This window comes from Synchiropus splendidus, chromosome 6 (assembly GCF_027744825.2).
Source record: "Synchiropus splendidus isolate RoL2022-P1 chromosome 6, RoL_Sspl_1.0, whole genome shotgun sequence".
NCBI lineage: Eukaryota > Metazoa > Chordata > Actinopteri > Syngnathiformes > Callionymidae > Synchiropus > Synchiropus splendidus.
This window is the reverse complement of record NC_071339.1, coordinates 14,787,854-14,814,526: the sequence shown is the minus strand read 5'-3', so window position 1 is coordinate 14,814,526 and position 26,673 is coordinate 14,787,854. Positions and strand designations below refer to the sequence as shown.

Below are 26,673 nucleotides of genomic sequence, written 5' to 3'. Positions count from 1 at the left end.
CGCATGCATCATCCTGCTGTGTGTGCATTTATATATGTGACATAAAGGGGGTCCAGTTGGATGAGCCTGTTTCGGACCGTGCGAACACACTTGCATTCATCACCACCAGTTGTGTTTCTGTCACTTTATAGGTTGATGTTATTGAACAATGAAATGTCTTTTATAGAGTCAAAACCTTTGTCTCCAGCTGTTTTGCATTGAGGGCTTGTTATGACTGCATGACACCAAGATCCATTCATTTCATTTTGTTTTTATTTGTTTTGTAGTTGTAAGTGTGCGTTTTGTACCTTTTAAGTTATACAGTGTTTCTTCCTCTGACCTTTCTTAAATTAAATTAGAATGCTGAAGTTCCTCACTTCTCTCTGTATTTATACACTGTGTAAACCATTTTCCTTTGTTACTTTATTCTGACTTTTGACTCAGTCTATCTCTTCATATTGAACCAGCTGGATGTTCTTTAGTTTGTGCTCATAACAGTTGTGGTTAGAACTTTTCTAGAAAAATGAATTCCAGCTCCTCCAGGTGTGTGGCCCCGGGGTCACATGCCGCCCTTGCAAAGTCAGACCACACCTACAAAAGAGACTTCAATTTTTCATCAATCCTCTATAAATTCTGTTTTTATTTTTTACAGCAAATAGTCATTCTTAAATTAAATTAGATCATTTCAATAGCAACACTGTCAACATTATATATAGATATTCAACACAATGTATAAGACCCATCATGGCGTTCTTCCATCTTTGACTATCTTCTCCTTGTTTGATAATATTTTTGGAACATATCATAATACATAGCAGCCTCTTAGGAAGTCCCCCACACTGCTCTGGGAGAATGATGCTCCAGGTCTACTGACATAGTCCGTCTCCAGTAAGGGAGTAACCAGGGGAGGTGGTGATGGGATGTCAAGACAAGAAGCTCAGATCACCCCAACTGGTGTCTCTCATGGTGGAGGCTCTACCATGAATCTCTCCTGACTGATGGAGCTCTTCACTCAGCATTGTATTCTGACTAGCTTTGTCTTTTGGCTCAGCTCAGTCTTCCCCACTGCGCCGATCCATCAGTCCATCTCACTCCAGCTTCCTTGTTTTGGCATCTCGTCCCTCCTCAGAACTGTTTTTGATGGCCCACTTACACACCCTCCAGATGGTCTTCACTCTACACTGGCATAAGGACTGGGCATCTTGTTTCTGTCAAACAGACCTGACGGCTGCTTGACTGCTGGTGTCCTCCGCTCAGTGGAGCCCTTTGAACTGCAGACACACACGAATTGTACTGTATAATTAAACCACGCGCGTCAGGGAGGCCATTTGCTGCGTCTGTTTCCTCAGCCATGACCCAGAATCCACAGACATGGACACGAGTTAAACTGAGAACCGGCCCTTCTGGTTCAGCACATCAACCTCAGGAGGTGAAAACAGGGCGTTAAACACTTGAACATCCACGAGAGGACTTGGAAATCGACAAGTCGTGGAGTGACTGAATTATTGATGCTAATGGGCTCCAGTGAGGCGGAGCAGGTGACAGACATTGTTTAATAGTAATTTTAGCTCTCGCATCCTCCTGTTGTCCTGCTCAGTAGGTCAGCATTCTCCCTGTCAGGAGCAGACGGAAACTTGCTCTCCACACACGCCGCCATGGAAAAGCTCTTAAAAACAATTCAGCCAGCAGCTGCTACAAACAACAAGTGACTGCGAGAAAGAGGCCATGGAGAGAACCAGGCCACCGAGGCCGTCGCAGTTCCACAAATATAGATATGGAGGAGCCACGCTGTCTGCAAATATTGCTCTCATCCAGTGTTGATCTTTCACTGCTGCTTTTCTGGCAAATAGGAGCTTTGTTGACTGAGAAGGACTTCCCCAGTCTCCGCTGCTGCTGAGACCCACAGAGAAAGTTATGGGAGCAAGTGTTCTGACCGAACAGCTCAATTCTGATGCTGCTGCAGAGAGAAGTATTGAGTTTCATACTGAAGCACAAAGCAGGAACAACATGTGACAGAAACTGAAGTGTGTTTACTCAAAGCACCTGCTGAGGTTCACAAACACACTGACGGAGGGAGTTTTTTTTTTTTTTAAACATCACATCATTGTTTTGTCTTCAAACCAGAGAGCAAGAAACCAGGCAGAAAACAACAATTTATCAATCAAAATAATGCATGTCAAATGTAAATTCAGAGTAATAATAGCAATTGTATGTACATGGAAAAAAAACTGTGATGTGTTCTTTACTATATACTGCTTTTACCAGTAGAATTATGATATAACAACCTTTATAACTATATTTAAAATGATCTTGTGAGCCGTCATCTCTCCCAGTCACACTTTGAATCGTGACCGTTAATAGTCCTCCTCCTCTCCATCAGCTCCAACACTTCAGGGCCAACTCTGTCTCTCCTCTCCACGTGTCCAAACATCTGTCCTCCCTAGCTTGTTCTTCAAACTTCTCCACGTCCCTCTAAGTCATTTCTGATCTGGTCCTTCTTCCCAATGGCATCCTCAATATCTTCATCTCTGACTCTCCTGACTCTGACTCCTAAGTCTCTAACCATCATGGCAGTGACCTCTACAGTCCTGTCACAATCGTCTCCATCCTCTGGCATCTCTTCTTCACCGCCCTTGGCTCGAAAAAGATGGACTACAAGGATGAACTACATATCAATCTAAAATACTTTTTACACGACTGAGCAACTGTAGTTGCTAAATGTTGCACAGATATGGTATTACAAGGTTATGACAACGAAGAATGTGCATTTAAAATTTGTATTTCCTCCTCTGACCAACATCATCTGACGCTACAATCCAGCCTTCATCAATTGTTTATTATGCTATGTCATAGAGAAGTGAATTCCTTGTTCGGTGCCTGCTGCATTTCTCATTTGAAAACATTTGTTTCTTTGTCTTGATCACATGTTTCCACCTCGTGTCTGCCACTCGAGCGAACCTTCCAACTGTGGTGTCTCCAGAATGTCAATGTCATGTGACTGCAGCCGGGAGCAGAAGATGGATGACTGGAACAAGGTCTTGGGTTCACCCGACCACTGTCCCTCAACCACCCCAAAAACTCTCCTGGAAAGGTTAGCCCATCTCCTCGGTGAAACCTGAACCCGACCGTAAATATCCCCTCCACCTAGCAACAGCAGCTTGTGACAACGCACTGATGATTCCGATTGTGCTGCTGAGAGTGCAAAGGCGAATGGATCAAAGAACCAGACTCAGAAATGGTTCACTAAAAATGGCCAATAATAAATAGTTTTCTGAGGATGAGTTCAGGCTTCATGTTACGAGCTAGTTTGTGCTTTTGATGGCAAAAAAGGTGTCTTGTTCATGATGTAGATGAGATATGGTGTCGCGCTTTCAGTCCTGATGACTGACTCCTGGAGAAAGAAACCTGTGCCAAAAGACAAAACCAGTCACCAGCAGTCGTGAGCTTGAGCTTGTCAACAAGATCATGGATAGAAGCAGCCGATAGGAGTTTTCTCCCCACGATGTCTGAGGAGGCTCTAAGGTGGCTTGGACACCTACTGTCTGATCTCTCTCGGGAGAGTCGACACATCGTGAGCGAACAGAGAGTCACAATCCTGATCAGAAACTTTGCTGCCCTGACGATTCACCTCTGTTATGATGGAAATAAGATCCGACTTCTGGCACAGTGTCCTCCTCTAGTTCTGGCAAAACATGAATGTGGGTCATGACCAAATTACAGAGACACTCCCGCACCTCAGCTCCGGCTCCAAATCGTTCGTTTTCAGTGGTTTGCGTGGACCCCAACTTCCCCTTAAACATTCCCAACAGTGTTGCCCCTCCTGCCTCACTCTTTCATCTTCAGCCACCTGTAAATATCAGTCAAGAATGCTTGCATCACTTGTTTATGTTGAGACGCTACTTGGTGTTGCTGAGCAGACCTTGGGACTATTTGGGACCCCTCAAAGTCAAGAGCATCTAAACACATGTTAACACACTCAGAAACAGATATGCATGTGGAGAAAGAGACAGTTGGATCCACCACTGCAGACAGCACATGAGTCAGAGACTATTCCGGTTCCCTCTGTGACCCAGTCAGGTCATGTAAACAAGACCAGGAAACTGCAGACCTAAATAAGGGACCAGGAGGGATTGTGGGAGCTGGGGGTGTCGAGAAGGTCTGGACTGGCGAGGACATTACGCACTCCCAAAATGCACAGTTTCGCTAACCTGCACTCTGAGTGGAATGGGATGTTTGTGGTGACCCCACCTTCCCCAGCCAGCGACATCTGTTGAGCTTGTATGGACATGTGTTGAGTTGCGTGTCCCCCGTGTGACTGGCGTGACCTCAGCTGCGAGTGTGTCATTGTGTGTAGCGAGAGGAGGCCACGGCATTCTGGTGTGTTGGCAACTAGCGCGGCATTCTCCTGCTGCTGCCATGGCCTCGCTCATACCTCAGCTGTCCCCTGTGGGCCAGCGCCAGAATACACACGGCGGTGGTGCGTATCTGCACTCTGTGACCCGCAGTGTGTGTGTGTGTGTTTATCGCCACACGTGTAAAACTCTACTGTCAATGTCCGACAGCGAACAAAACCATAAGGAAGAAAGTTATCAGCGAACTTTGAGCCTCACGTGAGGAACCGCTGCGGGTCGATACCAACTCTCTCCAGAACCCTCTGTTAGAGGCAAGGTGGGGAGCCTGTGGATCCAGGAGAGCCCCAGAGTAGAGAGTCTCCTCCTGCTCCGAGGAGAGGTCAGTCAAAGTGGTGAGTTAGCTGGACGCCCTGTGAGTGCTGAGAGGGGGCGCTGACCTGGCGACCACCCACTTTCCTTTTGGTTACCTTCCACCATTCAGTGGAAAGGAAATGTGAATTAAACACAACTGGTTGGTGACCGGCTATTTCTTATATCTGGTTTGATTCCTATGGGATTTGGATTTGCGATCATGCTCAACATTTCTTCATTGATTCCTATTGGTTCTGCTGTGCAGCTGGTCACATAACCTATAAGCAATTTAGAGTGCTCAATTAACCTAAACCCCAAATGAGCATGTTTTGGACAGTGGGAGGAAACCGGAGAACCCGGAGAAATCTCCAAAACACTGGAGCAAAATATAAATATACACAGTGGAGCTTTGTGTTGTTAACATGGTCCTCTGCACCTCTGAGAGACCGTTAAACTGTCAGATTTAGTTTCAAAATCAGTGTAAAATATTCACCTAACTCTGGTGACCTTTTAGCAAGTTAGTGCTGCGAGGATATAATTTCACAAGCCAATAAATCCTACCACATATTTCATCTTTCGAGAACTAACCATCTAAAAACTCTGATGGTGTTGACGTCCACAGGCCACCTCACCACTGACATGACCTCACCAGGGAACACACTGGCTTCTGCAGCGCCACTACCATTTTAAGGTGCTTCTGTGGTTTGTTTCACAATGATGGTGAAATACAGTGCGTGACTGATCATTCTTCAACCTGGTCTCACCCAAAACTGGTGATATTTATCAGCCCCAGTCAGCGCAGCTCGACCGGTTCCTCCACCTGATGTGTACTCCAAAACTTTCCTTCCCTCAGGTCACCTGATCTCAGGTGGCAAACATGTCTGACTCACCACAGTTTCAGGACGCATCACGCAGGGGGAGGATCATCTTCTGTCTGTCTCACCAGCTCAGTGTTAACCTTCCACATGACATCATGCTGCTCTTAAACACCACTTGCGTAACTCCAGGAGTTAAAAACAAAGGAGGCAAACTCTTAAACATGCTGAGCCATGAATAATGTACCGTCCCGCTCAGCAGGGTCTGAGACGAATAAGAAGGTTGTGTGTTTCTTCTACATCTCCTATCTCCAGGAACACCTTCATCATGAACCTCCATGGTTGTCTTCCTTGCCATCATCTCCAACAGTCCAACTCCATGTTTCCAAACCATCTGTCCTCCCTAACTTTGTCTCCAAACCATCTCATCTCCGTCATGGTGTCTTTTGGATACACAAAACTAAGATAACACAAATGGTGAGGCGGTCTGGAGAGCAGTCTTCATGTCAAGAAAAAAAAAAGTATAAAAAGCCACTGGTGTTGCTTCACTGTTTCCACCAGATTCCCACTATCATTCATGTGTTGAGTTACAGACTGTACAGGTGCTGACATGAATTCCATCTGAGGCAGGAACCTCAAGAGAACCAGGCTCAGTGGGAGTGAAAAGAAGGCTGTCAATAAAATCTTAAAAAAACATCAATATTCAAACATCTCTTCTGACTGAACTGAAGAAGAAGAGTTTTCTCTCCTGCACTGTGAGCTTGTACATGAGTTACAGAGGTTGCTGGAGAGATAGTGCAGTATAAAACCGTCGCCAGGGCACGGCACAGCAGCCCACATAAACCAACACGTGCTGAAGAACAGTGATAAGAAGACTGTAAATCGGCTCCTTGTGTTGTCCATTGCGGGCGCTTGCTCACGTGTGCACTTCAAACAACCAAACCCGGGTTTTATTGGTTTAGCTGCCATGTTCTGATATCAGCTCTGATATCAGCTCATCAATCACCGGATCAAAACAAGAACTGTCCTTGGACTTGAACGGTGACACTTCCTGTTCCTCAGAAAAGCCGCTGGGCCTGACGGTGACCGAGACGTCACCTGAGCTCAGCATGAAATCCAAGTCACTTAGTCATGGCCGAGTGTTGAAAGAGTAGCCCACTGCAGAGTTATTGTCCTGTAATAACAGGCTGTGGTGTCAGATGGCAAAAACAACACACCGAGTACAGCTGGTCAGCGACAGGATGAACCACCGACCCTCTCATGTTCCTCTCCCGTGATGAGTCCATTAAAGTGTGACTCTGACTTGTATTCTAAAGATGAAGCTGCAGTTGTGTAGACCAGAGCGTATCAAACCAAAAATCACTCCACAGCATTCATTTGGTTCGCATTTTTATTTTCTTAGAAAAAGAATCTATTACAACTTCATTTGGTTGCAGAACAATTTCACTCCCCGTCGTCACTCTGTGATTTTCATTTCATGCTCGGACGCCAAACAGCGGCTTCCATCGCACGCCAACAGTAAAACAACAGTACGCAACTTTCTTCTTTTGCATCTGATATAGTGGAGTGAAAATCAAACCCACTTCTATAAAAATATCGAGACAGAGTAGAAATCCCTGACAGTTCCCGGGAGCTGGAGGAGCGAGTGACTGGTGTGGTCCATAGATTAGTTCGAAGTTCAGTGGTTATTCAGACAGCACCATGATTCATTTCAATGAGTTTAAGAGGTTCCTGCCCATCAGAGCGAATGAGGGACAGTGGGGGAGGAGAGAACTAGGTCACACTGTGGAGCGCGACTCCCCACCGCAGACGTGAGTATGGATCTCTCGCTCCAGCATGCAGGCTCAGTCGGGGCGGAAGTGGAGCGGAGCACGATGAAGGACGTATCGGATACGCTTCCCTGAGAAACAATCGTTCTCCACTCTTTAATCTGGTGATGGCACACTCGTCCTCCACCGCTCAGGCTAACACCGGGCAGACGTAAACATGCTTTGCTTTTCTTTCTCTCCTCCCAGGGTCCAACGTCTCACTTGGGTATCGGGCCGTTCACAGGTACGACACCTGAGTGAGAAGTGGAGCTGCCTTTCCTGCCATTCTCCAATTTAGTGGCTTCAAAACTGGGTGGGGGTTGTTAATAGGCCGGACAGCCCATGTCTCACAGCAGTACCACAAAGCTAAAGCACACATACACACTGATGTCACATACTGAGCCGACATGCAAGCAGCGGGGGTCGGACGCGAGGAATCACAGCTCATCGATGTTTTCGATTTTAGGGTTTTTCTGTCAGCGCGTGCTCGCTAGTGCAAACTCCATAGCCCTTTCAGAGTTTCACGACTCCTGTCGAGGAGTGACGCTACACAAGCGCTTGAGTGAGACACTCGCCTGAGAACACACACACACACACAGGTTTAACAAAAACATCACACAAGAGCAAACCTGATCAAAGGCTGTGTGAAGGAACTCACAAGAGCTTTTATGCTAATCGTAAAAGCTCGTGGCGATCGACACCTCAGAGTACAAAACGAAAGTTTAAAACCTAAGCCTGAACAAGGGCTCCTCCCGAGGAGCGAGGGTTGAAGGTGAGAGGAGGGTCGGTGCTCTCTCTCTCTAACTGACGAGTTTCGGGAGGGCCGTGCGATGAGGTATGGTGTCCCCCGTGCTGCCTAGCAGGCTGCCCCTGAGTTTGTTGTTGGCACCCGCCGCGCTCAAACTGTTTCCAGTTTTGGCGATGATGGAAGGAAAGGAGGTGGGGTCTTGATCAGAGTGCCGTTTGACCAGAGACCCCTGCTGGCCTCTCTCGTTCCCCAGCGCGGACTTGTGCAGCCGGCGGTACAGCCAGGGGTGCCGGAGCGCCTGGCTCGGAGTCAGGCGACACGCCGGGTCCCACTCCAGACACCGTTTCATGAAGTCAATGAAGGTGGCATCCACGCAGCCCTTGAGCGCGACTGTCCAATTCTTGCTGCCAGGCGGGCCCCTGACTTTACCCCGCCGCAGGCGAGTCCCGGTCAGAGCAGGGGCCCCAGTGTTGACCGTACAGTAACGAGGCTGGCCCTGGGAGTTGATGAAGTTCTTGGTTCTCTTGCCTTTCTCCAGAATCCTCTGTGGGGGGATCCCCAGCAGCTCCATGCAGCAGGCCAGCTGGTCGCCCTCGTCCTCACCCGGGAACAGGGGGTACCCAGTCAGCAGCTCGGCCAGGATGCAGCCGAAGCTCCACATATCTATAGGAAGGCCGTAGTGGGAGCCCAGGATGACCTCGGGGGCCCTGTAGAACCGGGACTGGATGTAGGTGTAGACACGTTGATGTTCAAAGCAGCTGGAGCCGAAATCGATCACCTGGTGAGGAGAACAAAAGTCGGTGAGCCAGTTGGTGTCTGCACCCCATAAGGACAAACACACCCAGTCAGTGCAGGCAGTGACACAATGGTAGTCACTGCACAGAGGCCTACAAGGTGTCACTCTAAAAGATCAAGTCATCAGCCCCCTTCTGAGGTTTATGGCTCGAACCATCCCACTGCTCTGAGCCAAACACATACCCTTCAGTTCCACTGAAATGCTGTAACCAAGCCTGTCCTTTGCCACCAGGAGGGCCTCACCGCGTCTCTCCTGCGAGTCTACATACGTCACTCATGTGGCATGTGCTAGTGGTGTTTGTCTAGTGACAGATTGGTGTTTGTGTCAGCGTCTCTCAGTGATGTGCAGATTGAAATGAGTGACCAAATCCACTTTGCTTTCCGGTGACTGACTTCCGAACAATGGGCTCTACTCGAGACCGATGTTTCTCAGCGACAACGGTGCGGCGTCCGGTAGTGACTAGAAATGGAGCGATCAGTCACCGACAGAATCAACAGATGACCAGTGGTCATTCCACCGAATCTTGGGTGTCTCGTTCCAGAATTGCCAAGCACTTGTTTGGCAAAACAGGAAGGCGTCACGACCCACAGCAGAGTGAACCGCCCAGCAGATGTAGCGCACACAAAAGGCCCACCTTAATGCCGCTGCGCCCCGGCTGCTTCAGCAAGATGTTCTCGGGCTTCAGGTCACAGTGGATGATTCTCTGCTTGCTCAGACTCTCGAGGCACTGGAGGATGGAGTGAGCGAACTTCCTCACCAGCGGCAGGGTGAAGCCCTGGAACTTGTTGCGCTTGATGAGCTCGTACAGGTTCATGCTGAGCAGCTCAAACGTCATGCAGATGTGGTTGCGGAAGGTGAAGTGTTCCACGATGTGCACCACGTTCATGGAGCCGTTGGTGTCGTGCTTGCGCAGGTGCTCCAAGATGCGGATCTCCTCCTGCGCCTGCCGGTGAAAGCGCTTCTCGTTTCGGACCATTTTCAGCGCCAGGACCAGCTGCAGTTTGTGGTCGTACACCTTGGCCACCTGACCGAAGCTGCCTTTGCCAATAATCTGAGGAGACACGCCAAAAGAAGCGATATTAGCGAGTGAGTCATTGTTTACTAATAATACATGAAAAGACACAACACGGGTCAAGCTCATGTTTCGCTAGTAGCGGTGTCAGTGGCATGACGACTTCAGGGATTCGCCTCCCGCACTTACTTTGAGGAACTCGTAGCGGTAGGCCAGGTGGTCATGGGGGACGTTGATGTAACCCCCCTGGTCGTCATCATAGCCACAGTTGTTGTTGCCACCTGCCACAGCAGGCCTCTTCTTGGCATTGACTCCAACGTAGTAGACGTTAGGGTAGGACTGGATCTCTGTCTGTTCCAGCGTAGTCAGCTGGGCCCGATAGAGTCGGATGGCCTGGTCCGGCGTGATGGGGACATTGCGCTTTCCCGTATTCCCACCAGTCACGGCAGATTTTTGGCCAGTGGGTTCATCTGACGGTTTTCCTGAGACGGTGCTGCGACGCACAAGATCGGCCTGTTACACAGCTGCAGCTGGAAAGAGACCACGTTTCTTGCTTCCTTACCTGTCGACAGCGTGCAGCTTCACCGGGCTGAAACTGGAAGACGCTCTGGTGGTTTTGGCCGTTGCTGCGGTGGAAGCATCATTCTTGTTCAGGTCTTCATAGAGGACTTCAATCTTCACCTGGGGACGCGCGAAAAGATGATCCCTTATGACGTTCTTGTCTGCAGCCTGACAAATTAGAGGGACACATTCCAACGTCAAACACAGTTTCAGCCAAAAGGAGAGGGGCTCAGCAGGAAGATGACAACCCTCCCTGCACTCCCCTGTTTGGAAGTACTTCAGTCCACTTTTGAAAGCCACTTCTTTTTCTGTTGTGTATCTGACTTTCACGTACTGCCTCAGTGAGGAGCTCATCAGAAAGATCTTCTCTCATGCTAACGCCTCAACAGTCCTTCACATTGATGTTAATGGAGCACAACTGGGGAGGCACGTGCTGAAGTTACCGTGACCAAGAACACACACACCTTGCAGGTGTAAAGATAACAAGACGACAGGAGCGGCCCAATAAAGGCAGCTGTAAAGAGCCAGTGTTACAGCCTTGGCAAGCACACAGACGAATAATGCTGAGTAATGGTGGGTATTACCGGAATGTCTTGTTGACACATATAAAGATTGCATTTTCCCTAACAGGAGTTTATGACAATGCAATGAAATTTTACGACACCTGTGTTTTCAGAGCTCACTATTCATGTAGTGACAGTACTAATTGCTTTAACTAAACTCATCATGTGATCAGCTAGAGGCAGCGGTGAGTCCGAGATAAGGTCCAAACCTCAGGGAAACACGCTTCATTTCTAAAAGTTGTACCACTTGCGTGCATTTCTGTCCAATCCGTATTAAAACCAGGGGAACGTTCTGTATTTTATCAGCGTGATGCCTCATGAAGTCACGGGAGCCACTGACAAGTCTGGGCCATCATTACCGTCTTCTGAGTGCAACAGATGGAGGGACGGTAATCTCAGCTGTCAAAGGTCTGCCGCGCACCTCTTAAGGAGATGGACAGAAGCCTTGAGCAGCGTCCCTCCCCGGCATTCACTCCAGCTGGGCGGTGACCACACACTCTGAGTCACAGTCGACATGAAAGAGTGACCAAGAGTCTGGCAAGCCCAAGTACTTCTGAGCACTTGAGCTGAGCATCGCCCAGTTACACTGGAGCGTTGCTGTGTTTGAAACACGAGACACAAAGAAGGACAAAAGATGCAGCTTGATAAAACCTCTCAGCTCACTGGTGGAAGATTACACTACACACTCGCTGGGGGGTGGGAGGGGTTGTTGTTTGTGGGTCACATTTTCAAGCCCAATAAATCTTTATGCTGATGTGAAGCCAACTCTTCCTTCTCAAAGGGCATTAGTGAGCAGTAACTGTCGCCAAGGGGAGCACCGAGTTGAAACTGTAGAGCAGTTGACCAAGTACGGCAGGATTCATTTGGATAGAAAAGATTATCGTGGGCACCTTTTAGTGCTTTAGGACTGAATTTATGACCAGCCTTTGTTAATTTATTTGATTTGATTTGATTTTTGACAGCACTTTATTCCAAAGCACTTTCCTATTTGGTGGGACCCCCACTGACCATGGCAATAAATTTCATTCTGATTCTGAGAAGCAGAATTATAGAATTAAAGGACATTCAAATGATAATCTACAAGTGAGGTGGAACAATGGAGTCGACTTCTGGGGGAAACTAGTGAGGTCCCCGAATTCTACCTGGCACTACCAAGGACATTGCTGTAATCCTAAAGACCAACTCCACCTTGTCTACTTCTAATCTGCAGCTGGGTTTGCGAGCTGCTGCTGAGCAGTCATCCTGCAGGGAACAACAACTGGTTCGCATCAGAGGAAATCAGGCCAACAACATAATCGACTACGCTACAACCAAATTTGACCCAGTCATCCAACGGACCTCAGCCGCCCCCTGGCAGCAATCAATTCGCCGCACATGCTGCCCTGTCTGAACATAGTCCAAAAGCCTGTCGTCTGTGGAGAGAGAGACTCGACCGCGGAGCAACGGAAACCGACAGGAAATGAACAGGAAGAGAGCTGGGACGGAAATCAACTGAGCAACAGAACGTCAGAATCACACACACTTCTGCATGTCGGAGGTCAACGACAGTGTCTCTGTGCGTATACTTACACTCTGTTTGCCCATCGGCGGCAACCCAGATTGATTGATTGTATCCGGTTCATCTTTCAGGATGTGGTCCATTCTCAAGTACGAGTCATACAGACCGTCACCATGGCGGGCTGAAAGGACAAACACAGAACATCAATGAGGAGCTGCTTCCTTTAAACAAAGTTTCAGCGTCACATGACAAACACAGAACGTCAATGAGGAGCTGCTTCCTTTAAACAAAGTTTCAGCGTCTCACGCCTACAGAGCGACTCAGGCGAACCGGAACCATCGATCAGTCGACCTTATCAGACTCTCTAGCTACCAACTAGAGGTGCAGCAGAGAGATGAGTCATCTATTGTGTCCCGTATTAGGGTTCCGACCTGGCCAGCTTAGACGTGGCTTAGGGTCCCAGACTGCTCGCACTCCAAGTGGTATTAAGGTCCTAATAGGGGTAACAGATGCCACAGTGACGACAGCAGCGTCCCGTCTGCCCATCTGCCCACTCAGGCAAAGCTAGCATCAGGTGTGCTTGGGAACGGGAGCTCACATGGGTTGGCAGCAGGAGCTTGTCAGTGTCTTCCAGAGGACGCTTTGATTGACAGCTTCTGTTTATGGCAACATAATCTGAACAATGGCACCTCAGGATCACACTCCCGTCACAGGCACGTCTGGAGGCTGGGTGTTTTCCTTCCAGCGACCCCAGAGAGTGTCGTAACCATGTCCAGGTGCGTCAGCGAGCCAGTCCCAGGTTAGCACTCACCAGCTCTGGGACAGATTAGACCTGCTGCCCGGATACAGACACATTAGGGCTGAACAGCACAGCAAGCAGAGGCATTAGTGCTGCACACAGGCGTGTTATTGGGCAAGCACACTCCCATTAGCTCAGTAAAAACTACTAATTGCCCAGTAAAAGCCCAGGAGCTTAAGGAGCACCGAGATGTGATTGATTTGACGCAGAGCACGTTCAGGCGCTCGCTGACAGTAGCACAGCACAACGGTTATTTCAGGCCTGAGGAAGGAGTTGCTGTTGTTTTTGTATGACCTGCTGCGTGACTTAAACAAAGCTCAGCTGATGCCTTTATGAGCGATCAACAAAGGTTCTCATGTTGTGCTTCAAGTTTCGGACTCGTCTGTAGCTTTCAATGCACTGGTGCCAAAAAATCCAAACACGAGGCAAGCAGAGTTTTGGTTTGGTTGTAATGTCTTTCTAGCTGCCTAATACTCTGTGAGAACTGAAACACAAGCCTGTCTAGCTCAAACAACTTGTACTGTTGCTTTGGTTCCTAGCCGTGACCTGCTTGTTTGATATGTTTGACTTTCACACGCACCTATCTGACACACACCGCTTTAGCGTGTGAATTAGCACAGAGCAATGTCACCTGTCAAGAGTGAGTATGGTTTGGGGCGCCCCACACCATGACCACCAAGTCCTTACGGTTCTTCAGTGTTTACATTGTTTCAAGACCACGGCCACTCTGAGGTTATTTGGGGGAGAAATGACAGCAGAGCAGATTGCATGTCCTGCAACTCTTCCCGGACCAACAACTCGCCTGAGATCCTCAAATCTCGTCTCTAGTCGGCACCCACATCAGCATTTCATTCCTGACCCAACCTCAGGCTGGATTCATGAAACTAGCCAGCATCATAAGAAGCAAATAAATCTCTCATCCTGTCTGTTCATGTTGCCTCATGTGTTATGACTCCATCACCAGGACATCAGTTCCCCTCCACACATAGAAGAAGCAGCACTGATGAATCCTGTGAGTTAAACTTAGGGTCCAGGTGCTAAATCCACCGTCACATCATCTTACAATGCTTCTGGTTTGGCTGGTGGCCAACAACAGCCTGGGTTTTGTTCCTGTAAAATCCCGATTCCTTCCCGATGTTGCTGGTCAATGTACAACAGGTTACAGTCACACATGCTGCTACTCTAATGTTTAACATGACTAGTCCACCATCACTGTTGTGGAGAAGCTCTTAGCCTAAGTGGCCACCCAGAGAAATTCTAGGCCTGAAATCAAGAATCTTGTCCTGAAAGTACTTGCTGTTTAACCACGTGGAACACACTAATCCACTTTCCTTTATCAGTCACAGAGAATATAGATTCCATCTCAGAACTATAGTGGAACAAATTAAACTCCAAGTCTCACTGTAGCACAGTGGAAAACAATCATGATACTTATTTGTGCATGAAAACTGGATCAGCCCAAAAGAAAGTCAACATTGTGGCTCACCAAGATATTTTTATAAAGGTTAGAATTATAAAGGTCAACAGTTAACCTCAAAAAACGAAGACCTTAGAGTGTTTAGTGACCAAAGAAGAAGTCTCCTGTAGTGACTTGTTGTTGTGACGATTAAAAAGCAGTATTGTGTCGCTGAGGTGTCACCGGACTGATGAATTAGACCCATGTGGCCACGTCCACCTGTCTCCAGCAGGAAGCCGAGAGCAACAAACACAAGCAGCTCATCACGCGCGTGCCACTTTCGTCCACTGTAAACACAGACGAAGCTCAAACAGGAAGCACTTACTAGTCGAACGTCCAGACTTAAGGACGTTTCACGGACAGCCTTTTAAATCAACGAATACAAGGGTGTGGGGTACATTTAATAAAAGTTGCTCCTTTCACTTCGGGGCGGCAGTGTTGCGTCACCGGAGTGACATCATCAACAAAAGCCACGAAAGAGGCGCATTCGCGGAACCGGAGTTTGAGAAGACGATGCAGCTTCGAGTGAGACTTGGTCGTTACCTGAGACGATCGGACCCTCGGGCTTCCTGCTCAGGATCATCATCGCTGCAGACCGAGTGTGACGCCAGCATCCAACACAGAGGGAAGTGGGGCCAAAAATGGAAAGCGAACTTCACTTGAGTTTCGGACCACTCGGTTATCCGCGACTGTTCTTTTCAGTGAGCTCTAAACTAGAAGCGGGGGTTCCACGCGTCCTGGTCGAGGGGACTGCCACGGGGCTCGTGTTCCTCAGCTAGCCTGCCAGCTAGCTCCCTCGCTCGGAGTCCGAGTGTTGGATCTGGGGGCCTGGACCAGTGTGGCCCTCGCCTCTTCGCGTCGGTGCAGAGAGTCGACCCAGAGCACCATCACCGTAAATCCCCCAGGCGGGAAGCCGCGGAGCAGCGCTCCTCTGCGGGGTAGCTTCGCTTCGCAAGCGCCAACTAGCTTCGCTCACTGGCCATGTTCGAATCTCCGGAGCGAGGAGTCCTTCTTCAGGCGGGTGAGCTTTGGTCCGCGCAACAAAGCCGCCGTGGGGTAGAGTGTCTCCGCTTGCACCGCAAGGACTTTCTTATTGGACCGAGTTTGTGTTGTTGCTATGGACAGGGAGAGGGCGGGACGGGGCGGGGCTTCGGCCGTGCTCGCTCCCGCCACTAGGGGGCGCCACAGCGGTAACCTTTCACTCCTGAAATATTCCTCTTTTATCAATAACAAGTCATGTTTTTCATCTTTCTTCTTCACGCTCGTTCTTATTTACATGCTGGAGGACAACTTGTCGAACTCGCATGATGTTTAGTTTCAGATGTAAGTACAGTTCCACTGACTGGAAGCCAGTGACAGCTCAGGAGTGGGTGTTTGTGATGGAAAGTAATCCGCATGCTGAACGAGTTGAAGCTGGAGTCGACAGAAACACCTGCTGAGTCAAGTCTCAGACCAGTGTTACCTCCAGGTTCTGCACTTGAGGCTCGATTGGCAAAGTTTGTCGCACCTTCCTGTTCCTCCTCACTCGAGAGGTTTTGTTTTCCTGTCGGCCACCGACAATCTGGTTTGAAGACAAAACTGTTATTGACCCCAGTGGCTGCAGATGAAGAGGATCGGGCCAAGACAGAACCCTGATGCACCCCACACACACACATTCACACCACCAGGCAAAGCCAGAGTCGTCTGAAGCAGGGATCAAACCCTCAACCTCCTGAGTGTGCGCCAGGTGCAAACTGCCTGTAAAGCAATAAAGCGTGGTTGGTGCCACGTGCCTGGTAGTGATTTGCTTTCCTCATGAAGTTGTTTTTGTTCCTGCTGCACCAGATGATAAAGTCTGTAGTATTGAGGTTAAGGTATGGAAAGAGACTACAGTTCGGTACTGAGGTCGTGTACGTCACTGTTGCTGATGCTGTCGTCTTGGAAAAACACTCCAGCTGACTCTCAAGCTTCACTCTTAAAACACACTGAAGTGACTCTGTATGCAGTCTCACACTCAGAATGGTTGTTCATCTGTTCCACCCAGTGAATCAGATCCATTTTCAGGGAAATTTCAGCCGCATGGATCTGTCCAACTCACGAGATTAGCTGCGAGAGTTTGGGACAGATCAGTGTGTTACTTTCGAGGAGCAGCAGGGAAACACCACAGACACTGGTCTCACTGGTGCTTGGGCTTCTCCTCTGTTTTGGGATGTTCAAATGAGGCTGTTTTTCAAAATCGTGTTTACAGGAGGTCAATATGTTCAGTCAGATTCAATTCTGAACCAACTGTGGTGTGAAATAAACTCATTTGCATTTGAAACATTGCAAGTGACTGGATGCATCTGCCTGTTATTGTTGTCATAATTGTTATCTTTTGCCATGATATGTCATTATCACCATTATTGCCTTTTGGTTTTCAGTTATTATGTTCTGATATGTCATGCTATTTATGGGAAACTTGATATGTGCCTAAAGGAATAACAGTTACTTAACATACTGGTTTCTTGTATGTCCTTTTTCTATCATTATTCTGTTATTATTCTGTGGAAAACAAATAAAAATAGGTCATTATTAAAAAAAACACCAGGAAGCAGTTATATTTATTGTATTTTTCACACTAGATAAGGAAACATTTAGCCATGGATGAACTACTTGTTCACGTGTATCACTAATAACCATCATAAAGAACTGCTGAGTGGACATTCAACAGCCTTATCATTGACTGTAAATAAGGAAGTTACAGGACATTAGCTTTGATAGCTAGTGTTTCCTTTATTAGGTGCAAAGTCCCGATCAATAAGAAACTATTGTTACGGGAATGCAAGTATTGCGCTCCACAATATGTCCTTGTAAGGGAGGATATATGTTTCCCACTCGCAGACCTGAAGTTCTTTTGATCAAGTACACTCCAGTTTAAGCACAAGTATCAGTCAGTGTGCTGCTTTGAAGTATTTCAAATCTAGCGCGTCAAAAGTAAGCATTTCAGTATAAAATAACTGTTCACCTGAATAAACACCTCTTTGCTCAGGGCTATTGCAGACTGGCTGACATGCTACTAGGATAGAAAGTAGTTCCTGAATGGTGAATTTGTGTTCCCAGTAAACTATATTGTGAGACAAAACAACTCGTGAATCAGGGAAAAAGGCTACAAATTGGAGTTTAGAGAAGTCACGGCTAAGCAGGTGTTGTGTATTTAACATGCATTATTCTTGTGAGTTTATGAGCCAAACAAAAGCCAGATTATTCCGAGCTGACCCCAATATATGGAATTAAAGGCACCTGACCTCAGTGGCATGTGACCAAGTGACAGCGTTCTTCAGTGTGAGTTTGACACAACAGTTTCACACAATTCAACAGTTTCACCCGTGAGTCCCAGGTGGGAGGGGGGACTGGATTAGAGAAAGAACAGAATCGGGTTCTTTGCCCATTTTTGTCTGAAGACCCCCCACACTGCCCGGCTCTGCATTAACAGTGGGGTCCGCACCCAAATGGGTTTTCAGGAGGCTCAAACAGGTTTTACCAGTTGGTTTAGTGTTTAGAGCTGCGACCCTGGAACTCTTCTCTGTGAGGGTTGTTGCTGTGAAATGACAAACTTACTTTGGCAGTGAAACCTGTTATGGTGATTGATGGACAGATGGCTATAGTGGGGAGCGGAGGGGCTCAGGCTGACCCCAGATGGGGGACAGGCTAAACCGAGAGCGTGATACATGCCCGTCAGAGAGAGGTCTAAACTTAGCTCTTTCTCAGAGGTGAGAAGAGGGGCCAGTCTATATTGGCTGCCATAAATAATCGCCCTGACACACTTTCAGACGACCCCCTGGACCCCATCCTGCACCGAGGCCCCGGCGCTCATGCTGATTATTCTTAGACGGAGATGTAGCGGGGTGACAATGACCAGTAACTGAGCCTCCCGCGGAACTTTCCTCTCAGAGGAATCTGAGTTGTAAGTGTGAAGATCTGCTCACATCGCAGGCTGCGAATTTACAAGCAGTGCAAGAGATGGCACCAGGTGCACCAAGAGAACCTTGCTGGGGTTCTTAGGCGGGTTCTCTTCTGTATGGTCTGACAGCTCTTCTCTTAAATTTACACTCAAAGGAGATTAAAATCCAACTGAAAGAGTTGATGTCAGTGTGTCCAGCAGCTTCACTTTGAAAGAGCGATGTCGCCACCTGCTGGTGCTTCCGTGTCTATGCAAGGTTCTGGTTTACTTGATACCACGAGAAATTCAGTTATTTTCTGGATGATTTACAGTGAGCTAGGAGGAGGTGAGGGAGAAGCTGGAGACAGAGATGGAGGTGAAGAAGAGAGTGCAGCAGGGTGACGCCCACTGTGACATCAGAGCAGCAGTATGTATGTTAAGAGACTCAGGAGGGTCAGAGATGAGAATACTGAAGTTGGCATGGACCAGATCAGGAATGAGACTATCAGAGGGACACGTGGAGAAGTTTGGAGACATAGTTAGGGAGGATGCATGGAGAGAAGAGATGGAGTTGGACCACGGATGATGGAGAAAAGGAGGACTGGAGTGAGGGTCATGATGGATGATGGTGTGACAAGAGGAGGATAATAATGATGATGGGAAATTATTAAAAACATTTTTTTTTAAAATATATCTTCTCAGATTCAATCATCATTGTTCTCATGAGGGTTCCTCAAGGAGTCCTGCACCTCAGTGTCTCACCCCAAACACCAGGCTATTCCCAATTACGATGTCATCACAGCAAGAATATTGCTTTACATACATCACTTCCCATAAAAAAATATGGTCATGAAAAACCTAGAACGTGCAGACTTCCACCAGACCACCTTCTGAAGAACAGCTAACGCTGCAGCTCTCAGAGCGCAGCCAATCCTTCAAACCTCCCTGGTCGTGTCCACCAGTGACTGAAAATTCAGACAGGGGCAGACGACCTGTAAGCAGAGGTCAGATAACCGTTGCATCCACAGAAAACAGACAGGCATGATGGAAATCACATTTTTAATCATGATGTTTATTCCGTCTATCAATGAATGTATGTACACATCTGTACAGATAAAAGAAAATAGGTCGCTCTAAACCATTAAATCTCAGCATCTGTAACATCTGGATGACCGAAAAATAAATAACACACATTTGGTTGGGACAATCAAAAAAGAGGGAACAAAGGGGAAAGAAGATAACATCACCCCCTGAAAAAAAAGCATCTGCACACATGCCAGCGCACTTTTAGGCACCTGTGTGCAACACCAGGGAGAACATGAGAGAAAGGCACTGCCAGCAGGCTCGGGGATAGTGGTGGGCGGGGCTCCAGACACATGCATGTCTGTCATCAACCTCACATGTGCGATTGTAACTATTGCCTCACACGTGCACTCAACCAAACCAATGGGCGAATGCAAACACATTTCACATTATCATCATTGGTCATGATGCACACACACACAGTCTCTGTCTCTCTCTCAAACACACAGGTTTGTATTTCTATCTGTGGGACATTGTGAAGCTTTACATTGACATAATGCTTTCCCCAGCTTCTCCGCCTCAACCAAAGCATCCAAAACAAATGGCTAACCCAAAACCCAATTATAGTCACCAAGATATTTTGAAGACTTCATCCTCAAATTTAGCCTTAACCTTGTTAGGACCCAGCCAAATATCCCCACAATAAGGAGTTTTGCCCAAAATCGGTCTACACAAGATTAGATAAACCAAACCACACACACACAGGAACCAGAGGAATGATGATGGAAATATAGTCTCATTGTCAGAGTCTGCAGCGCTGCATTGGTACAGTCAGCTTGATGGATGAGAGCAAGTACAAAGTGCAAAACAAACTATTTTTACACAGCAGTTATCATCTTCAATAAACCTTCCAGTGACGTCTTTGGTTCGAGGATCCTCTCACATTCTGAAGCGCATGGATTGTTGTCAGGTGTGTTGTTGTGTCGAGTTGTCGGAGGACGGCGCTGAAGAGGATTGTTTGTGTGTGATCTGTGATCTAAGCGTCACAGAGTTCCTGAACACAATTTCATGGTCAAACATCAAGCTGTGCTCCAGGTTTGGCTTTGATTGGAACAGATTCCCCATCATCCACATGGCTGTGAATTTGACACGTCTTTGTGAAGCATCAACTATTTTTCACTAAATATCTAAATTGAACCTTTTTTTTTTTCATTACATATCAATAGAGTCGGATACTTTTGGCAGCAAAAACTGACTTGGAGGGGAATCAAGTTGAAACTGTCCATCTTCCACATCAGATCCTCTTCATCTGGGGAATATCTGGGGTGTTCCCAGTCCATCTGAGAGAGAGATGTGGAGGATAGGACAGTGGTTCTACTCTCAGTCTCTCCTGAATGACTGAGCTCCTCACCTTATTTTGAGGGGAGCGTTCAGACACCTGGCAGAGGAACATGTCAACTGTAATCTTGTTCTTTCAGTCTCTCCTCAAAGCCCGCAGCCAGGTGAGAGCAGGAGAACAGCAGGTATGAGTGGAGATCTTTGTCTATTGCCTATAGCTCTTTCTTCTTCAGTGAGAAACATTCAGACTTGTCTGAAGGTGTTGTGCTACTCACTGTTGAAGGTGCAGGTCATGTTGTGCTGAATGTGAGAGGACCTACTTCTTCCTTCAAACTGATTCTAATTCCTTCACAAGAGATTCAGAGCGTCGATGAAGAGAACAGAAATGTGATTGTCCGGTCACAAAGGTCATCATGCTTCCATTCTAAGCGTATGAGCAGGGTGGAGTGGGGGGTGGTGGGATGAGCAGAGACACTCATGCATAAGTAACACTTGCAGTAGCAGCAGCAGATGAAGAAGAAAATGTCGGGAATCTTTCCACCTCAACATGAGAGAGCTCGCGAGAGTCGAAGGTAAATATGAAACGTGGTGATGGAACAGCAGTCAAACCTAGACACCCCCCCTCCACCCCCCAAGTTCTCGGGTGCGTGGGGAGGGGACTTATATGCATCCTGAGAAAACGGGGTTGTTTGTGTGTGTCTGTGTTTGGCCGAGAGAAGTTCCACTCTCGGAATAGACGGCAGAGAACTGAAGTCGGGGTTTTCCCTGCATTGAGGTTGTGAGGTCACAGCGCCGGGGTCAGGGGTCAAGCTGCTGCAGAGCCTGCTGTAGTTTCCGTCTGTACGCAGAGTATTTCTGTTCCACTGCCCGCACACGCTCCGCCTCCTCCTTTTCCAGGATGACCAGGAAGTTTTGGAGCTCGGGGACAGAGAAGGCGTGCCACTGTGGACGAGAGACACACGTGTCGTGAAAACTGATCCTTATTTACAGCACTTCTGCTGACTCGTCTTTTAAGTTCTTGTTGGCAAATTTAAAAACTGAAACTAAAGAACAGTTAAGTTTCTGGATGTGGTGAAGGTTATTAGAAGATGTCCATTAATCCCACAGCGAGAAAATTATGTCACAGCAGTATCTAATCTAATCTTAAAAATATGAGACATTTATCATGTTATAATATATCATCATACATACAAAGCAAGTTCTTTTTAAGTAACATATGTGGAATATAAAAGTGAGTGAGGACTGTCACTCTGAAGGCGATCAGCCTCTTCATCGTGTCATAACGACATTACGCAATAGAGGAAGCAATAGAGTCAGAATTGTTCTTCCGTGCTCAACAGTTCTTAACCACATGTAGAGTGATATAGAAAGGAAACAGGAAATAACTAGGTAAGAAAATGCTATCTAGCACTTTCATTCACATAGATTTACACTTTGATGACTCCATTTTTTTGTTTTTCTTATCATTTTATTTACTGCCAACCGTTCAGTGGTAGAGAGACACCGAATATTTGTCACTTCTAAAAAATAATAGCAATAGATTATGACAACAACAGCATCTTCCACCTGATCACTGACATCAGCCAGGAGACAGAGGGAGACGGTTCTACCCTCAGTGATGCAGAGCTGACAGCACCGTGGTGTGTTCAGGGCCCATCATGAATACAGAACAAATTTTGCCCTGTTATAGTTCAACAAGGGGGTCTCCATTCACACACCCCCTCACCCCCCACCCGCCAGCCACACCAGCCTCCACCAGCTAACCATAGGAAAGGAGCCCATTGGCGCTGTGCACTCTCAGACTGTTGATGTTAGTGTATCTCTGTTTGCCTGAGCTACAGGTTATCTAGTCCACCAGCCCCTCACCTCCACCTCGCCCGTCTCGTTCTCCTTCAGGACGAAGCTGAGCTGCTCAGGATCCGGACCGGCGATCAAGCGTAGAAGGAGCGGACGCTCGCACAGAGGCAGCTTCTGGAACAGGTCTGAAAACGCAGTGCAAAAAAAAGTGACCTCACGTCTTCCTCACCAGGCCTTCGTCCTTCCGGCCCAGCTCCACTCACCTTGTCCGTCTCGGTGCGTCTGTCTGTACAGTGCAAACTTCCGAGGATTGTCGAGAACCATGAACTTCTTCAGCAGGCCCTGGATGACCTCTCTGGTGGTGGTCAGGGAGCTGATGTGGAGCTGCTTCACACAGTCACATGGTAGATAGAAGGACGTTCTCCTGTCACCCTCCGCTTCCCCCGCAGCGTCCGGAGGAGCCTGATTCTGTTTGGCCACTCCTTCTGTGTCCCCTGAGTCCACCGCCGGCACCGTCACCGGTCGACTCAGTCTCAGGTGGACCTTAATGAAGCCAGTGTACGAGCCGTCTGACGCCTGAGACCAATCACAGGAAACTTCCTTTAAGAAACAGCACTCGCTGAACTTAGCAGGACCGTTTGACCCACTCACCAGGTTCATGCCATTTTCAGACACTTGGGAATTGTACTGCTCTATCCTGCACCGCACTTCCTCCTCCGACAGATCGCTCGCTCCTCCCTCCTCTTCCTCCTTCGACTCATTTCTCTGCAAGAAAGATCAAGTTAGTTAAAATTGGACCAACATCCTTCTACCAGCAGGTGGCGCCCTTGCCAAGTCGAGCTACAAGCTACCTATGGAGGCAAGATAAATGAAATGATGCGAGTTTGTCCACAGGCTGAACATCATCCTCCATGTTGGCTCTTCTGACCATGATGGAGTCAGACGTCTGCAACACTCTGCTCACTCTGGACTGCAGGGCTTGTGAGGGAACACTCTGCATCAGTCTGCGTCATGTTGGCATGTGAGAAGAAGTGAGGACGGGGTGAAGACGGATGAAAGCGTGGTAGCTGAGCCGGCCTTAGCAACACACAGTGTGACCGAGTTATTTTTAGTTCAGTGGGATGCTTCCTCTCGTCGCACAATGGAGTTTTTTTCCCCTTCTTCTCTGGTTCGTTTGCATTTTCTGGGCCATATGTGAGCGAGAGGGAAGCAGACTGACACAGAGAAATCCAGGCCAGGGACGGTATCTGAGGGGAAGACCTCAGGACGGATTTACCCGTACCAATGTGTGTGTGTGTGAGACCTCACGCAGACACTCACATTTGGAGATGAGATGAAAGCAGAGCGTCAGCTACAAATACGAAGCCCCGGAGGTTTTACTTAAAACACTACGTTTCGCTGCTGAGTGGCTGCTGCTGCTGAAGGCGCTTGTGCACTTGAACTCAAGAGACAAGGACCATCTGCAGGTAGTGGAGCTAAAAGCCAACGACTTCCTACTTACGGAAACATGATTCTGTCTGAGGGAAAAACAGAGGTTTCTCATGTCACCTCACTCTCTGTGCTTCCACACAACACATGCACCAACATGGTAGTTACACACCAGAATGCAGAATTTCTACAGTGGAGCTCATTCAGACACACAAAAAGAAACAAGCACCAAAACATCGCAACCTTCATGATAGCAATGAGACTTTGCCGCCCATCATTGAAGACGGAAAAAAGTGGGTGGCAAATTATGACATTATCATTTTTTTTTAAATTGTGATGTCACTCTTTGCTGCTCAGAGTTGAAAACACAAAGTGAATAGTCGCGAGGAGTTCGGTGAATGAAAGAGGGAAAACAACAGATTTGCCCTTCAGTCAAGTTGGAATCGGAGAGGATGGGGTAGAGAGCCTCTGTGTGTTTTTGGGTGCGTTGCAAGACTTTATTTCATTTGAAGAGTTTGCGATGTGTTTTGCACTTTCACGCCACCAACCTAGTTAGCATTAGCTGCTACGCTATTAGATTCTAACCACCTCGTTGGCACCTAGATGTTAGATCCCCAAAGTGTTACCGGACTTGGTACACAACATTGGAGTGAGACAATCGGTGGTGAGGTACAGGACATAGTGTACGCAACCTTCCACACTGATAAATTGTGGGCGAGTGAGAACGAGATAGTGTGGTCCGACATGTTGCTTTGAGTCAGCGAGCAAAACTGAAAATGAAGAGTGTTACTTCCACTAACTGACACCGACTCTTGGGCCGAAGGAAAGCAGGCTAATGATGAGTAAGGTGCACAGTATGTTGGATGAGGACCTTCGAGGAATTCCTGCGTTTGTAAACGCACCGTGGCCAGCGCCCAGACCTTGGGGTCAACAGCCAGTGAGAGTGCTGGGAGCACAATAGAGGGGGACAATAGTGCCGTTTCCTCCCTCCAGGACACTCCCAAAAAGGAGCAGGTCCAGGCCACTCACTGACAACTCTGTACAACAACAACACACTACACAACCTGACAACGTGAACTGCCAAATAAATGAAGGAATGATGTAAATACTTGAAGACTGACTCGCTTATGTATTTGCAAACTTTCACTGTCATTCAAACTACACAAGCCACAAACCACCGTCAGTGTGTTTCCGAATCTGGCTCTATAGATTCTGGATGTGCGACACCGGAATGAGAAAATGGCAGTGATTTTTCATCATCTGGAATTGTTACATAACAACACACACACACACGCCTCAGGGTGACATGAGTAGGTGCTGACGCTTTCACTCTGATGAGATCAGACAGGGAAGGTTGAGTGTCTGCAACAAAAGCGTTGTTGCTAAGTAGTTGCTTTCAAACCCTTCAGTGTGGTTTTGTTGAGTTTGTGGTGACGTTTGTGCGCCTCTTGTTTTGATATCATGTCAATTTTCGACATGTTTGGCTTTATAGTCACCTGTTGCTTGTCACTTTTTGTGTTGAGCATGTCACTTGTTCTCATGAACAGGCAAATAGAGGCCATGAAAAAGTCACTCAGGGCTACCAGCGGATGACAAAAGCAGAACACAAACACAAGTGATGGACAGAGTTGAAGAAGAGGGTGCAGCAGGGCAGACACGGCTGTGACACCAGAGCTTTACAGGACAGATTCACTGCCATGATCCATGATTAGAGACTCCGGAGTCAGAGTCAGAAGAGTCAGAGATGGAGATACTGAGGTTGTCATTGGGTGAAAGGACAAGATCATAAATGAGTCTATCAGGGGGACATGTGGAGAAGCTAGGAAACAAAGTTAGGGAGGACAGATGTTTGGACACGGGGAGAAGAGAGACAGAGTTGGACCGTGGTGGTACATGATACAAGAGGAGGCTAAAAACGGCTGATGGGAGATGAAGAAAAATGGTAGATGTACCAACATTTGACATTCTTCTAAAGAGAAGAATACGGCTAATATCAGTGTCACCTGACTAAGTGTTCTTCTAAGCAAGTAATAGCACCAGCATCACTGAATGTCAAGTGGGATCGCCACTACTTCACACTATACATGCTGTTCTGGGAGAGATTTTAATGTGGATTTATGTTACTTCATGTGCACGACTGGAACAACTGAGTACAACACCAATACCAATAGCAATATTCAGAGACAGTTCAGCAGTTCAAAAGGCTGCATAGAGTTAGCAACTAAAATTCAGGCATGAAACCTTAAGTGAAGCCACAATGGCTTAAATCCTTAAGAGCATTAAGAGTATTTATGTGTTTGACAAAAGGGAATCACAGCCAGTCTAAATTTGTACAGCAAACATGTTGATGGTTTTGTTGCAGTATTTACTCATAGTATTTGTAGTGTGTTTTTAACTGCTATATTTTTTTTATTTTAAAAAAATGGATGGATGTTGATCCTCTGGGAAAAA

The 26,673-nt window shown here is 47.5% G+C and overlaps 2 protein-coding genes across 6 annotated transcripts in view; both read right to left on the bottom strand.

Moving 5' to 3' along the window:
• Positions 1 to 6,883: 6,883 nt before the first annotated feature.
• dyrk3 (dual specificity tyrosine phosphorylation regulated kinase 3) lies at positions 6,884 to 15,834 on the bottom strand. Of its 5 annotated transcripts, none has more exons than XM_053868927.1 (6): positions 15,282 to 15,834; positions 12,555 to 12,664; positions 10,424 to 10,542; positions 10,051 to 10,354; positions 9,484 to 9,900; positions 6,884 to 8,831 (listed from the first exon to the last, which is right to left on the bottom strand). In XM_053868927.1, exons 1-6 carry the CDS (start codon positions 15,322 to 15,324, stop codon positions 8,106 to 8,108), a joined length of 1,719 nt encoding a protein of 572 aa, XP_053724902.1. In that variant the 5' UTR covers positions 15,325 to 15,834; the 3' UTR covers positions 6,884 to 8,105. The 5 variants fall into 5 exon arrangements, with proteins under 5 accessions (XP_053724902.1, XP_053724901.1, XP_053724903.1 ...); XM_053868926.1 differs by having other exon boundaries at positions 10,424 to 10,590; positions 15,282 to 15,830; XM_053868928.1 differs by lacking the exon at positions 15,282 to 15,834 and adding an exon at positions 15,064 to 15,116 and having other exon boundaries at positions 10,424 to 10,590.
• A 3,844-nt stretch (positions 15,835 to 19,678) lies between these two features.
• The window catches only part of rassf5 (Ras association domain family member 5), a 30,383-nt gene continuing 23,388 nt past the window's right edge, over positions 19,679 to 26,673 (bottom strand). The window contains exons 3-6 of the mRNA XM_053867546.1: positions 23,446 to 23,559; positions 23,058 to 23,370; positions 22,864 to 22,979; positions 19,679 to 21,939 (exon numbers count right to left, since the gene is read on the bottom strand). Of these exons, the coding sequence (XP_053723521.1) occupies positions 21,796 to 21,939; positions 22,864 to 22,979; positions 23,058 to 23,370; positions 23,446 to 23,559 (687 nt within the window). The 3' untranslated portion in view covers positions 19,679 to 21,795. The remainder of the gene's footprint in view (positions 21,940 to 22,863; positions 22,980 to 23,057; positions 23,371 to 23,445; positions 23,560 to 26,673) is intronic.

Coding starts and splice junctions, on each gene's coding strand:
- dyrk3 (XM_053868926.1), bottom strand. CDS start 15,324: ATGATGATCCTGAGCAGGAAGCCCGAGGGTCCGATCGTCTCAG. Junction 10,591..12,554: donor CGCCGATGGGCAAACAGAGT/GTAAGTATACGC, acceptor CTAATTTGTCAG/GCTGCAGACAAGAACGTCAT. Junction 8,832..9,483: donor CGGGGCGCAGCGGCATTAAG/GTGGGCCTTTTG, acceptor TCTCCTCACCAG/GTGATCGATTTCGGCTCCAG.